At 49.8% G+C, this 15,651-nt stretch overlaps 1 protein-coding gene across 6 annotated transcripts in view; it reads right to left on the reverse strand.

Moving 5' to 3' along the window:
- Window positions 1-15,651, reverse strand: part of IQCE (IQ motif containing E) — an 80,377-nt gene that overhangs the window by 62,807 nt on the left and 1,919 nt on the right. For 4 of the 6 annotated variants that reach the window (XR_009182897.1, XR_009182896.1, XM_058285701.1 and 1 more), the window contains exon 1: window positions 13,850-13,973. The exons of 1 other annotated variant lie outside the window; for it this stretch is intronic. Coding sequence is in view for 2 of the 5 variants with exons in the window: in XM_058285701.1 (XP_058141684.1) it covers window positions 13,850-13,885 (36 nt within the window). In the remaining 3 variants the exon portion in view is untranslated. Of the gene's footprint in view, window positions 1-13,500; window positions 13,586-13,849; window positions 13,974-15,651 lie in introns of those variants that run through there. One more of the 6 variants, XM_058285702.2, reaches the window with a different exon arrangement.

Genomic DNA, 15,651 nt, shown 5'->3' on the forward strand with positions numbered 1-15,651 from the left:
TTCTGCCGTTTTTCCCCTTGCACCGCAGGCTCGGGCACACTCTTCGTCACCTTCACTGGAACACACCAATGAGGACCGCGCCTGTCTTCTTTTTAGAACTCCTCGAAAGCGTGGAGTTGTTTGGTCATTCAATAAACTCACATTTCTGCTGGGCAGAGCTTTGGCGTATGGTACTTCTCCTCAAAGTTGTGAACGTCTGCCCACTTTGCACACATTTCTTTTCTCAAGCCCTGGGGACGCTCCCTCACCTCCTCCTGACCTGAGGAACTCTCTTCAGCACCTCCCGGGCTGCTCCCTCCCTCGCGCCTGCAGCTCCTGCAGGCTGAGCCCCTCACCCAGTTCCTCCTCTAACTCCTCGGCGTCAGCAGCACCCACCCTCCAGGCCTGGGGACTGGCCCGGACCCCCTGCACGGCTGCACCGTCTGCTCCTGCGGGCTCGGGGCAGCCCGCACCCTGCCAGGTCCTGGAGTCACAGCATCTGGCCGCAGCTTCAGGCCTGCTAACGCCGCCTCCTCTTTTGTGATGTAGCTTCTACTCAGCATTCCCCCCCAAAACTCCAGGCTCATCACCGTTTAAAACGTGGTGGGGAATAAAACCCTCAGCCTCTACTTGGTCTTGACATTCACTGACGGATCCAGCGGCAGCCTTTTCACTAGCCCTCGCTGCCTCGCCAGGCCCCGCTGCACTGTGGATGTGGGTCCTCTTTGCAAAATGCTCAAACCAGCTGTGCTCTCATCACTGGGTTCTTGTCTGTTTTTCAAAAGATCGGCCTGCAACACTTTTGCTTTCTCATGTATCATGAGTTCCAACACACTGTCGCCTGCTAACTCTATGCGTTTTACTAACCCAACTTACTGACGGCTTTCCGCCTTCGAGTGTTTGGGAATGCTTTACCACCCTTCACAGCTCAGCCTTCATCACTTCTCTATTCTTGTTGATGGTGGAGACTGCTCTTCAACATGCGTACTCCCTAGCAAGATCAGGAATGCAAACTCCGCTCTCATATTTACCTGTTATTTCTTTTTTTTTTGCTCAGTGGTAGTGTGAAGTAGTTTTCTGCTCAACACTATCACTACTCATTTTCCTAAGGCCCATGATGAGGAGAAAAAAAAGCAGAAAAATACACAAAATGACTAGAAGATAAGATGGCGATGGAATGTGCACAGCATAAGAGCTACTGTGTGACCAACGCGTGATCCTTTGTTTCGGCTGGAAAGGACAGCGAGTCACAAGGCAAGCGATACCGGCAAGTTTTAGCTTGTGTGTGTCAAGTACTGGGACAAAATTTTCACATCAAAATGCATCAAGTACCAAATTCGACAAGTTTCAAAGCAGTCAAGTACCAAGGTATGACTGTCGTCTGGAAAGATACTGACATTACTTTGAGGCGGGCTAGATAAAATCAATAGATGGATCTGGAATCCGGCAGAGTTCCCGAGGACATCGGTATCCCCAAGATGGCTGCTGGAAGACCCCCCCAAGATTCTGCCATTCAGAACAAGATTTCCTCCAGAAGCCAGGAGAAGCCCCAGATACTAACCAAGGACTTGATAACTGGGCCCTCCTGGAGGCTGATGGGTGGGGTAATCAAACAAAACAGCAAACAGCTGGATCTGCCCCCTGCCATTAGCAAAGGGGCAGAATAATAGATGGTTTAAAAAGCAAGCACGAGGGAAGTGTGGCTCCATCAGCTGGGCTCCCGTCCACCATATGGGAGGCCCTGGGTTCCTGGGGCCTCCCTGTGAAGGCGGGCTGGCCCGCACACTGTGGAGCACCACCCGGCCCGCAAGTGCTGCGGACAGCCGCCTGGCCACAGAGCACCGCCTGGCCACAGAGCACCGCCTGGCCACAGAGCACCGCCTGGCCACAGAGCACCGCCTGGCCACAGAGCACCGCCTGGCCCGCAAGCACCGCAGAGAGCCAAATCAGCAAGGGGACGAACCAAAAAAGGAAGAAAAGCAAAAACACAGAAAAGCAGACAGCGCGCACACACACACACACACAGAGCCAGGGTGGGGGAATATTTTTTAAAAAAAGGAAGCACAAAGACGTCTCACTCTCTTGCCTTTGGACCCGTTCTTGCCTTCTGCACCCTGCTCTCGCCGTTCCATGAGGAACACGCAAGTAAACCCTGGCATTTATAACCTATAATGGGAAGTTGTAGTCTGTGAATCAGCCCGCTTCATTACTATCCAGCCCCTTCCTCTCGCCTGGGACCTCTGATCTGTTATTTTCTTCTTTTCTCTTCCCTCCCTACCTGAATAAATTACTGGCCTGACTCACCCGCGGGCTCCTGAAATTCATTTCTGCAGCACAGTCAAGAACCTGGACAAAACGCAGTTATACTTTGCTAGCACACACAGTCTCTGCTCCCAGATCCCTGCCTCCCCTCTTTCCGTTGTTGACACACATGACGCCTCCTTCTGTTTTGGAACTTGTCTGTTCCTTATTCAGTTATGTTCCTGGTCTTACAGGAAATGGAGAGCAGAGCTCCCCCGGTGAACGCCACTCCCTGCCCCGGAGCCCTCCGCCTCCTTCCCCTGCTGCTCCAAGCCTCTCCTGTCCCGTGCTTTCCACCTGCCGGCCTCCGGGGCGTTTCTTGAAGGCAGGTTTCTTGATATCAAAGTCTCCGTGTTCTTTACCTGTGAGTGTCTGAAATGTGCTCTCATGTTGGAGGGACAGTTTTGCTGGATAGAGAATCTTCACTGGCAGTTTTTCTCTTCAGTATCTTAAATAAGCCATCCCACTGCCTTCTCGCCTCCGAAGTCTCTGGTGAGAAATCAGCGCTTAAGCCCTACTGAGGCTCCATGCTATGTGGCCGATTGTTTCTCTCTCACTGCTTTCAGAATTCTCTCTTTATCTGTCATCCAACGTTTTGATTAGTATGTGTCTTGAAGTAGGTCTATGAGGGTTTGTCCTGTTTGAAGCTCACTGCGCTTCTCGGACGTACATAAATGTGTCTTTCTGGAGGCGGACTTGGCCCAGTGGTTAGGGCGTCCATCTACCACATGGGAGGTCTGCGGTTCAAACCCCGGGCCTCCTTGACCCGTGTCGAGCTGGCCCAGGCGCAGTGCCGATGCGCGCAAGGAGTGCCCTGCCATGCAGGGGTGTCCCCCGCGTAGGGGAGCCCCACGCGCAAGGAGTGCACCCGTAAGGAGAGCCGCCCAGCGTGAAGGAGGGAGCAGCCTGCCCAGGAAGGTGCCGCACACACAGAGAGCTGACACAGCAAGATGATGCAACAAAAGAAAACATAGATTCCTGTGCCGCTGACAACAACAGAAGTGGACAAAGACAACGCAGCAAATAGACACAGCGAACAGACAATGAGGGTGGGGGGAGAAGGGGAGAGAAATAAATAAATCTTTAAAAAAAAAAGTGTCTCTCCTAAGATTTGGGGAATTTCTGCCATTTTTTCCCTCAGATATCCCTCCTGCCTCCTCTTCTGGGGCTCCCACATGCAAATACTGTTATGCTTCATGCTATTCCACAGGTCCCTGGTCAGCTTTTTTTGATAGAGGCAGACACTCTATCAGTCGAGCCACAACCGCTTCCCACTGATTCTTTCTTCTGCTATTTGCTTGTTCAATTGAAGGCCTCTAGTGTATGTTTTTCATCCCCATAAGTTATGTTCCTTTTTTTTTTTAATTAAAGATTTATTTATTTATTTAATTCCCCCCCTCCTCCCCCGGTTGTCTGTTCTCTGTGTCTATTCGCTGCGTCTTGTTTCTTTGCCCGCTTCTGTTGTCTTCAGTGGCACGGGAAGTGTGGGCAGTGCCATTCCTGGGCAGGCTGCACTTTCTTTCGCGCTGGGCGGCTCTCCTCACGGGCGCACTCCTTGCGCGTGGGGCTCCCCTACGCGGGGACACCCCTGCGTGGCAGGGCACTCCTTGCGCGCATCAGCACTGCGCCTGGGCCAGCTCCACATGGGTCAAGGAGGCCTGGGGTTTGAACCGCGGACCTCCCATGTGGTAGACGGACGCCCTAACCACTGGGCCAAGTCCATTTTCCTATGTTCCTTTTTAAACTTCCTAATTTTTTTATGTGTCATTTTATTTCCATTAGTCCTATACCCATCTTAAGCTTATTTCTATGCATATTTTCCTTTAGCTCCTTGAAGTGAGTCAGGAGATTTAACTAAACGTCTTCGATTAGTTGTTCTTCTGTGTCTCCTCTGAAGGTTTAATGTGTTCCACTGAATGAGCCATCCCCTCCCAGCTCTGGGCAGCCTTTTTACTGCAGCTTTCAGGCCTGGGCAACCCTGCCTCAGAGTGGTTCAGATTTCCTTTCTGATCCCAACCTATGGAGCCAGGTGGGGTCAGAGTTCAAAACTACCTGGTGTTTTCATCGAAGTGCCCAGCAATGAGGAGCAGGTTGGATGCGCAAAGTGCTCCCGCTGGGAGTCCCTCTCCTTTCCAGGGAGCTGCTTTGTACGCATGCACATGCCAACTCCTGGGACCCTGCCTGCGGACGACGTGGCTCTGGGTCCCTGTGACGGAGTATGCGTGGGATCTAAGCCACCACCAGGGCTGGCCTGGGGTCAGCGACCAGAGCGAGAGGTGCCCGATCGGGAGCGCTGCCTCTCCGTGACTCAGGCCGCACAGGACGGAGCGTGGCGGAAGGGTCTGGACTGGCGGGCCCATGTAGGTTTTCTTCCTTTGATTTTTCGGTGTTTTTCCCCCCTTCAGTTCAGCGTTTGTAGAGTCCATCTCCAGCTTCTATCCTTCTCCAGAGTTCCAGGGGGGTTGCTGCTGCCCCTCTATTTACCACCTCTAAGGGGAGTGGCTCCCGGGGAAGGCTTAGGCCGTCATCGGGAAGACGTCATCGGCACTAAGGTTTTAAGCTGAACAGTAAGCTCCTACAACCCAAGAGCAGCCCCCAGAAAGCCCGGCTTACAAAGCAGACGCTGCACACCCTGAGACCCTGACGGCTGTGAACCCGTCAAGGGCGTGACATCCCAGGAGCGATGGGAGAGGGAAGCGCCGCGCTCCTGAGCCCTGGCTGGAGGGTGGGCAAAAGGTAAACTCCTAGGGCTATGACAGCAGCTTCCGGGCACACACACATCCCGTGGGAAGAAGCAAAAACATAACTGGCCAAATGGGTGTACGCAAAACCTCTGACCAATAAGTGGCTTATGCTGATGCAGGGACAACCCCAAGCAAGCGAGGCTAGAAGATGAAAATAAGAAAAAACATGAGCAGGGAACCAGAGGTTGCACACTGTGGGGGAAATAGATGTTACATAGTTAGTTGAGTCAAGTGACTAATCAAAACAATGAACACTCAAGTAAACAACAACATCAGCCCTTGAGAGGTGGGATCAATACCCAGAGTTGCTACAATATATGATCTAAATGTCTAGCTTTCAATAAAAAATGAGAGATGCAAAACCCAGGAAGGTGTGACTCATAAACATGAAAAAACAACGATGACGACAGGCAACAGAAACCGTTTTTGAAGGAGCCCAGACGTTGGACTTAGCAAAGACTTCAAAGCAGTCATTAAAAATGTGTTCAAAGGACTAGAGTAGATCATGTCTAAAGAATTCTAAAAAGGTATGCTGACAATGTCTCATCAATAGAGAATATCAATAAAGAAATAGAAATTATACAGCTATATAAAAAAAAAGAAGCAAATGGAAATTCTGGAGTTCACAATTACAATAAACAAATGAAAAATTCCTGAGAGGGTCTCAACAGCAGATTTGAGCTGGCAGAAGAAAAGAAATCAGTAATCTTGAAGATAAATGAATAGAGATTATAGAATCTGAAAAAGAGAGAGGAAAAAAAGAATGAAAAATAAGCAAAGCCATTAAGCACACAAACACTTAATTGGTGTACTGGAAGGAAAAGGTGAGAGAGAAAGGGACAAAAAAAATTGAAGAATGGCCAGAACTTGCCAAGTGGGACACCTGCAAAGAGGTATGTGACGCAAGCAGCAAGGCAAGCACCAGAAAGCTGTAGCACCTATACCAATATCCGACAAAACAGACTTTTTAAGACCAAAACAGGACTAGAGATAATGAGGGACACTGTATGACAAAGGAAAGGTCAATCCATCAAGAAGATACAACAATTCTAAGTATCTATGCACCTAACAACAGAACCCCATGGCACAAGAATCAAAATCTGACAGAACTGAAAAAACAACAACAAAAATTAGACAACTCAACAGTAACTACTGGAGACCTCAGTGCTTGACTTTCAATAATGGACAGAACACCCAGACAGAAGATCAAGAAAGAATGAGAAGACTTGAGCAACACTAAAAACTAAATAGGGGAAACGGACTTTGGCCCAGTGGTTAGGGCGTCCGTCTACCATATGGGAGGTCCGCGGTTCAAACCCCGGGCCTCCTTGACCCGTGTGGAGCTGGCCATGCGCAGCGCTGATGCACGCAAGGAGTGCCGCGCCACGCAGGGGCGTCCCCGCGTAGGGGAGCCCCACGCGCAAGGAGTGCGCCCGTGAGGAAAGCCGCCCAGCGTGAAAAGAAAGAGCAGCCTGCCCAGGAATGGCGCCGCCCACACTTCCCGCGCCGCTGACGACAACGGAAGCGGACAAAGAAACAAGACGCAGCAAATAGACACAGAGAACAGACAACCAGGGGAGGGGGGGAAATTAAATAAATAAATAAATCTTTAAAAAAAAAAAAAACTAAATAGGCCTAACAGACAGCCCACCCAACAATACAATACACTTTCTTCTCAAGTGAACATGAACATTCCCCAGGATAGACCGTATGCTAGCTCAAAAGACAAGCCTCAATAAATTAAAAGGGACTGAAATCACATAAAGTATGTTCTATAACCACAATGCAATGAAATTAGAAATTCAAAACAGAATAAAAAATTGCCAGTTTATAAATGTCTGGAAATTAAACAGCACACTCCTAAATAATCTATGGGTCAAAAAAGAAATCATAAGAAGAATGAGGAAATACCCTGCAATTAATGAAAATAAAAACAAAGCTCATGGGCTGCAGAAGAGCAATGCTCAGAGAAATTTATAGCTCAAAGTGCCAATACTATAAAAGATTTCGAATTAATAACAAACTCTCACACCATAAAAACCTAGAAAAAGAAGAGCAAACTAAACACAAAGCAAGAAGAAGGAAGGAAATAATAAAGACTAAAGCAGAAATAAAATGAATAGAAAAACAACAGAGAAAAATCAATGAAACCTAAAGTTTGTTCTTTGAAAAGATCAACAAAATTGACAAATCTTTAGCTATACTAAGAAAAAAGACAAACCTTTACCTAGACAGACCAAGAAAAAAATCAGATTAACCCAGAATCAGGAATAAAATGGGGATACCATCACTGAACTTACAGAAATAAAAATAATTTAGGAGGGAACCAGATGTGGCTCAAGCAATTGGGTGCCCACCTACTACATGGGAGGTCCTGGGTTCCGTTTCCGGTTCTTCCTGGAGATGACAAGCAAGACAGTGAGCTGGTGCAAACAGGCTGGCATGGCAAGATGAAGCAACAAGGAGACACAAAGAGGAAACACAATGAGAGATACAACAAAGCAGGGAGCTGAGGTGCCTCAAGTGATTGAGCGCCTCTCCCCCACACAGGAGGTCCCAGGTTCAGTTCCCAGTGCCTCCTAAAGAGAAGACGAGCACACAGCAAATGGACACAGAGCAGAGAGCGGGCGCCAACAACAAGGGAGGGTGAATAAACAAATGAATTAAACCTTAAAAAAAATGCTTTAAGGGAATACTGTGGACAACTCTATGCAAACAAATTAGAGAGATGAAATGGACAAATTCTTAGAAAGACACAAACTAAAATACTCATTCAGGAAGAACTAGAAAAACTGAATAAAGATATATTAAGAGACTTTAATTAATGATTTCTAAACTTTCCACAAAGAAAAACCCAGGACTAAATGGCTTCACTAGCGAATTATCCCAAACATTTAAAGAAGAATTAGTATCAATGCATGAAAAAAACTCTGACAAAAAACAGAGATGGAGGGAGTACTTTCCAACTCATTCTATGAAGCCAGTGTTATCCTGATACCAAAACGAGTCCAATATCTTTTGTGACTACAGATCCAAATATCCTCAACAAAATACTAGCAAACCAAATATAAAATAATTATACACCATAACTAAGTGGGACTTATCCCAAGAAAGCAAGGTTGGTTTAACATACAAAAATCAATCCATATACTACACAATACTAATAAAGGGGAAAAAAATCACATGATTATCTTGACAAAGAAAATGCATTAGACAAAATCCAAAACCCTTCTATAATAAAAAATACTGAACTAACTAGGAATAGAATTTCCTCAGTCTAATAAATGGCATTTAGGAAAAATCCAGAGTGATGTCATTCTTAAAGGTGAAAGACTAAATGTTTTTTCTCCCAACATCAGGAACAAAACAAGAATGTCTTCTCTTGCCAATTTTATTCAACATGTACTGGTGTTCCCAGGAAGGACAATTAGGCAAGAAAAATAAAAAGTATTCCAGATTCAAAAGGATGACATAAAACTCTCTCTACTCTCAGATGGCATGATCTTCTATACAGAAAACACTAGGGAGTCCACCGAAAAAAGAAAGAAGAAATGAGTTCAGCAAAATTGCAGAATACAAGGTCAGTTGTATTTCTATACACCAGGAATGAACTACCTGAAATGAAATTAAAACAATTCTACTTACAATAGCATCAAAAAGAAGAAATTATTCAGGAATAAAATTAGCAAAAGTGTAAGCTTTGTATGCTAAATATTACAAAACATTACTGAAAGAAATTAAAAAAGATCTAAACAAATGGGAAAGATCTAAACACGAGAAGATGTAAACACGGGAAAGACATTCCGTGTTCATGGATTGGAAGACAATAGTGTTAAGATGGCAATACTCGGGAAGGGGACTTGGCCCAGTGGTTAGGGCGTCCGTCTACCACATGGGAGGTCCGCGGTTCAAACCCCAGGCCTCCTTGACCCGTGTGGAGCTGGCCCATGCGCAGTGCTGATGCGCGCAAGGAGTGCCATGCCATGCAGGGGTGTCCCCCATGTAGGGGAGCCCCATGCGTAAAGAGTGCGCCCCGTAGGGAGAGCCACCCAGCACAAAATAAAGTGCGGCCTGCCCAGGAATGGCGCCGCACACACAGAGAGCTGACACAGCAAGATGACGCTACAAAAAGAAACACAGATTTCCGTGCTGCTGACAACAACAGAAGCGGACAAAAAAGAACACGTAGCAAATGGACACAGAGAGCAGACAACGGGGGAGGGGGGGGAGAAGGGAAGAGAAATAAATAAAATAAATCCTTAAAAAAAAAAAGGATGGCAAAACTTGCCAACTGATCTACAGGTTCAACACAATGCCTATAAAATCCCAGTTGGCTTTTTTCCTCCCAGAAAATGACAAGTCAATTCTAAAATTCATATGGAAATACAAAGGACCCAAAGTAAGCAGAGCAAAACAATTTTGAAAAAGAACAAAGTTGGAGGACTCATTTCACCCTTTCTGATTTCAAAGTTTATGACAAAGTTGTAGTGATCTAGACAGGTTATTACTGGCATAAAGACAGACATATAGATCAATGGAGTAAAATTGAGAATCTGGAGTTAAAACCCTTACATTGACGGTCATGTCATTTTTGACAGGGTGCTGTTGGGGACTGAATCACATCCTCCCAGAAGGCATGTTCAAGTTCCAACCCTGGTGCTGTGGGTGTGAACTCATTTACAAGTGGGACCTTTGAAGACGGTATCAGTTAAGGTGTGCCCAAACCCACTGAGGGTGGTCCTTAATCCAACACAGCTCAAGTCCTTACAAGGGAAGGGGTTCAGGCATGGAAGAGAAGCCTGGAGCAGCGGGAATGTGGGAGAAAGGAGCAGACGCGGCCTTGTGCCCTGCCACGCGATGGAGAAGCCAAGGAACCCGCATCCCGTCAGCCAGCCCAAGATACCACCCCTGGAGCAAGCCGGCCTTCCAGCCTCTGAAATGTGAGCCAATCGATTCCTGTGGTTAAGCCAACCCCCTGCGCGGCTTTCCCAGCTGGGAGACAAAGACAGGGCAAGACAATCCAGAGAAGAGCCTTTCAACAAATGGTGCTGGGGAAACTGACTAGTGACATGGAAAACAATGAATTTGAACTCTTTCTTACATTATACACAAAATTAACTCAAATTGGATCTCAGACCTAAATTTAAGAGCTGAAAGTGTAAGACTCTTAGAAGAAAACCAGAGTAAATTTCCACGACCATGGATTAGACAACAGTTCTTAGATGACACCAAAAGCACCCGCAATAAAAGAAAAACCTGCATAATTAAAAATATCTGTCCTGCAAATGATACCAATTCACTAAAAATATAAAATTTTTAAAAGAAAAATGAGTTCATCAAGAAAGTGAAAATCAATCCACAGAGTAGGAGAAAATACTAGCAAATCATAAATCTAGTAAGGGACTGGTATCCAGAATGTATTTAAAGACTCTTATGGGAAATGGATTTGGCTCAACTGATAGGGCACCCATCTACCACACAGGAGGTCCAGGGTTCAAACCCCAGGCCTCCTAGACCTGTGTGGAGCTGGCCCATGCGCAGTGCTGATGCGCGCAAGGAGTGCCCTGCCCTGCGTAGGGGAGCCCCACGTGCAAGGAGTGCGTCCCATTAAGGAGAGCTGCCCCACACAAAAGAAGTGCAGCCTGCCCAGGAGTGGCACTACACACATGGAGAGCTGACACAGCAAGATGACACAACAAAAAAGAGACAGATTCCTGGTGCTGCTGACAAGAATGCAAGTAGACACAATGGTGCCCCTGATTTGGAGAACAATATGCCTGTCCATCAAAAGGTCAAACACATGATTACCATTTGGACCGGCAATTCCACTCCAAAAGAAATGAAAATGTCCTACAAAAATTTGTATATGAATGTCTATAGTGGCGCTATTCATAACTCATAATAGCAAAAGGTTGTTGAGGGAAACAACCCAAATGTCGAGATAAACTATTCCAGGGAGTGGAATATTATTTAGCCATAAAAAAGGAAAGATGTCCTGATACAAGCTGAAACACAGATGAGCTTTGCAAATATATGCCGAGTGAAAGAAGCCAGTCACAAAAGACCACATATTATACGATTCTATCTCTATAAAATGTCTAGAATAGACAGATCCACAGACAGAAAGTGGCATATTTGTCCCCCAGGACTAAATGGGTGGGGGAGGGGGAAGAGATGGGGAATGCCTGCTGCGGGTACAGGGTTTCTTTATGGGTTGATGAAAATGTTCTAAACTTAGACTGTGGCGATGGTTGCACAACGTAAATAGAGTAAAACTATGGAACTGTAAATGGATGGATTTTATGGTGTGTAACTTGTATCAATAAAGTTTTTTTTAAAAAAAGGAGTGACTTCATAATTGGACTTGTTTATTTGGGGGAAAAAAAGCTGCTTTACCTTTCACCTTAAACCAATATAATTTCAAATGGATTAAAGGTTTATACGTTTAAAAAAAAAAAAAAAAATCCCTGAGAAGTTAAACGAGGTAGAGGGTCCAGTTATCTGCAAGGTGCTTACACATTCCTAGGAGCCCGTTCTAAGTAGACAAATATGTGGATGAACTTAGAAGACTGACAGAAACGTGGATGAAGCTGAAAATCCTGGTTTGGTTTAGATGGAAGAGGGGTACACGCCTTACGTCTCCGCTCCCCCTTCCCAAGCGCTGGTCCTGCCACTGGGCTTTACTCTGCCCCAGCAGAGTCCCCTGGCCCGGGAGGACTCTGAACGGGGTGTCTGCACCGGGTCTCCCTGGAGGCCAGGGCGCTGCACGGCTACCTATTTCCTCCCCCAGTACATCTCCTCCCTTCCCATCCCTTAAGTTCTGAGAATTCTACCTGCCGGAATTTTATGGACAAAGAAATATGGACATTTGATGATGTTTAAAAAAAAAAAGGGGTGGGGGGTGAGGGTAGGCCTGGGGTGGAGTCCAAAGACCTACCCTCAACTCTCAACGGTCACCCAACCTCGGGCTGTCCTCTCTGCAGGCCGTGGTGAACTCCCACCTCCCTGGCAGTGCTGCGGTGGGGACGCGGCCAGCACAGGTCAGCAGCAGGGCTGGAGGAGCAGACCTGGGCGGCCACGCGCTTGACGCGGGGCCTCACGCACGGAAAGGGTTCAATAAACGCTCGCTACTGTTCCGTACACGCGAACCCTTTCCCAGAGGCCAGCTAAGGTGACCGGCGACAGAGGGCCCGCTGCCCTCGCCCCTGTGTTTCTGCGCCGTGGTCGGGTCAGCCTGCTCGCGTCCAGGGCGCGGGACTCTAGCCCCGCCCTGTGAAGGTTCGAGAGTGGGCCACGCGGCTCTTTGCCATGTGAGGGGGAGGTGGGTGGCCTGGAGCAAGTCCTCCTCTGGCTGAGAAGGGAGCAGTGCCCCGGCAGGAAGCCACAGGGAGGCAGCCAGGCGAAGGGCTGGGAGCTCCTAAGTGGCGCCGCTCCCCGGGGCTCGTCCAGGGGGCTGCACCTGTCCGTCCCCAGAGCCCCGCCTGGCCTGGTCTGTACAAGGTGCTTGGTAAGTAGGAACTGAATTCTCCTAGCAGCGAAGGAGTGAAGACCTAAGAGAGGAGAGCAGGGGACTGGCTAAATAAAATAGCAGTATCCACCGGCCAGAATTTAAGAAATCATGTTCTTAAAAAGTATAGGACAAGGCTAACATCACAGAGCAAAGGTTAGGAAACAATTTAAATACGATCTCAATGCTTTTAAAATGTGTGGGAAAAAAGAAACAGTCCAAAAACGTTAACTGTAGTTTGTGGGTGGCCAAATTAGGCATCCTTAATTGTCCAAATTTTCTATCTTGAGCATGAATTAATTTTTATAATAAAAAATAGTTATTTTTCACAAGGTGGAGGAGCAGTGAGGGTCAGTGTAGGGTAAGGGAGGGTGTGATTCCTCTAAGGACAAGTAGGAAGTTTGAGCTGCGCCCCCAGGCTGGCTGAGGTCTTCGTGAAAAGGAAGCCAAAGAAGCAAAGTGCCCCCCACCTGGAACCTGCAGCAGCTCTGCACCTTGAATGAACCCCCCCAAACCCCCATCCCCACTACTGCCAGAGGCTTTCCACTGCCAGGCCCTGGAACGCACCACCCCTTCCGGCCTCAGGGCCTTTGCACAGCTGTGCCCAGACCAGCTCCCTTCTTGTCCTTTAGACGCAGGCCAGTGCCAGCTCCTCAGGAAGGCTGGCCCTCACACCCCGGCCCCCTCGAGCGCACGGCCCTGCTTTTCCGCTTTCTGTAATCACCTTAGCGGCCTGCTGATTACCTGCCCGTCTTCCCTGCGGGAAAGCAGCTTACTCCTACTTATCTAATGTACCCTTGGTAAAGCACATTGCCCCTTCGCCCGAGGGATTCAACGTGCGCACCAGCTCCTCCAGGACGCCTTCTCCGCCCTCCCCTATGTCCCGGGCCTGGGGCCTGCTCTCCCCCACGCCGGCCTCGCGCACGCTGGTCCCGGGCCGGGCCGCCCCGACGGCGTGGGCGCACTTACTCAGGGGCCCTGCCGCCCGGCGGGCCGTGGCCGGAGGGACGGCAGAGGCCGGTGCTCTCAGGCGCCCGACGGCGAGCACGCAGCGTCCGGGAGGGCTTCCTGGAAGCGGCGGCCTCTGCACGGGCGGGCGGGGTCTAGGGGCGGGGCGGCCCCGCCGGGACGGGCGCGGACGGCGGCCCCGGCCCGGGCGCTTATGCGGTAACAATGATGGCAGCGGTCACCCGGCGGGCGCCCTCCTCACGCCCCGGCGGCGCGGGGCCACGACGCGGGCCCCGGGGCTGCGAGGGCGGCAGGGTCGCGCCGGGGCCGCGCGCCCGTCCCCCGCCGCCCGCCGCCCGCGCCCCCTTACCGTCTCCGCGGCCGGCTCCCCGGCGCCCAGGGACATGGCGGCGGCCCGCCGGCCCTCAGCGCGGCGGGCGCGGCCCTCGAGGTCCGGGGCTCCGCGGGCCCGCCTCGGCCGCCCGCCGCCGCCCCGCCTGCCCGCGCGCCGCGCCGCCGGCCCGCTGCCATAGCAACCGCGCCGCCGCCGCCGAGTCCCGGATGTGGCCGGCGCCGGGCGCGCCTGGGCGGCCGTGCGCATGCGCGGAGCCCGCGGGCCGACCCCGCGCGCCCCCGGAGTCGGTCCCCGGCGCGCAGGGCCGGCCTGAGCGCGCCACCGCCGTGGGCCTGCGGGAGGGCCTGGACCGCGGACAGGGGGCCTGTCCGGGGCACCAGCTCCCGAGTCCGAAAGCCTGGCGCGTGGGAAATGGTCCTCACGGCCCGTGTCTGGCCACAGGCCCGGAAAAGAGTCGTTTAAGAGTTTGCGCAGCCCCCAGTTTGCACGACGAGGCTATTTGGGCCTTTGGGCTCCAGAGTATAATAAGCCTGTGCTCGTGTTCATCCCAGTTACTAGCAGGTACGGTGTGCAGGTCGCTAGGCCCCTGCTCTGTCTAAAGCGGCTGCCGCGCCCCCTCCACGCCTCCGCCTGACATGTATCATCCACAGCGGAAGCCTGGGAGCGGCGGCTGGGTTTTGTTCACTTCTCTGTCTCCATTGTCTAGAACTGGAAGTGGGCACGTAACAGGGGCTTAATATTTATTCGCTGTCCAGCGATTCATTTAAGTTCTCTGTGCCTCTGTTTACTCGAATAGCAGAAATAATGGTGCCCACCTCAAGAAGCTATGGCAAGGATGAAATCAGCCAGTGTGTAAAGTTCCCGAGTGCATCCAATGGGACGGTGCCATGTGGTGAATAAAAGGTCCTCAGACAGGGACAGTGTGGGGTAGCCGAAAGGTGCGGTACAACCGCTTGCCATGAGTCCATAGCCCTCTTTTCCTCGTTTTCTCCTTTGTACCTCCCTACAAGAAAGGTGAGGCAGATGGTGATTTCAAGACTATCTCCCCAGGAGCCCCACAGACTGAGCTGGCTGGTACTTAGGAGCCACAGGTGTTGTGGTCTGCACTGCCTCGTGGGGACGGCTCAGGGCTCTCGGGATTGGATAACAACTGAAATGCAGCTCCGTGCCTGCAAAGTCCCTCAAAAATGAGCAGCTCCCGGGCAGCATTCTGTGGCTGGTTCCGTGAACTGAATGATTTTTGCAATAACAGAACTCTATTTGTTTTAAAATGGTCAGTTTCACCCCTTGACGCCCCTCCTCGGCTCTGCTAAGCCCTGTTTCCTGAGAGGTGCCTCGAAGAGTCTGCACGCTCGGGTTGCTCATCTTGACCACCTCTGAGGCATCCTAAGAGGAGAGCAACCCCACCCCCTGCTCCTCCCACCATCCACAAGAGCCACTCACCTGCTTAAAAGACCCTTTTTGCTTCCTCAGAGTGGCCTCCCCTGGCCTTTCAGCCTCCCTGCCCTTCTGGCTTCTCTTTTATCCACTTTCTCTTATTTAATTATACAGACAGGGCACTCCCACGACCTGTTAGCCTCCACTCGGAATTCCAAAATCTTCTGAAAACCTTTCGCAATTCATTTGTTTGTAAAACCTGTTCTGACCTGAACTCATTTGGAGGCAAAAATCTGACCTGAGGCTATTTCTGATGTTTATTCCACTTGGAGCATGCAGTGATGCGTTTTATGACAGATGTAGGAATGCATTTGATGGTGAGGTGCTGCCCCAGGCCTTGGTGTCATTGTACCTTAATATACAGTGTGTATAAAATCTGA

The sequence above is a fragment of the Dasypus novemcinctus genome, chromosome 23 (genome assembly GCF_030445035.2).
Source record: "Dasypus novemcinctus isolate mDasNov1 chromosome 23, mDasNov1.1.hap2, whole genome shotgun sequence".
Taxonomy (NCBI): domain Eukaryota; kingdom Metazoa; phylum Chordata; class Mammalia; order Cingulata; family Dasypodidae; genus Dasypus; species Dasypus novemcinctus.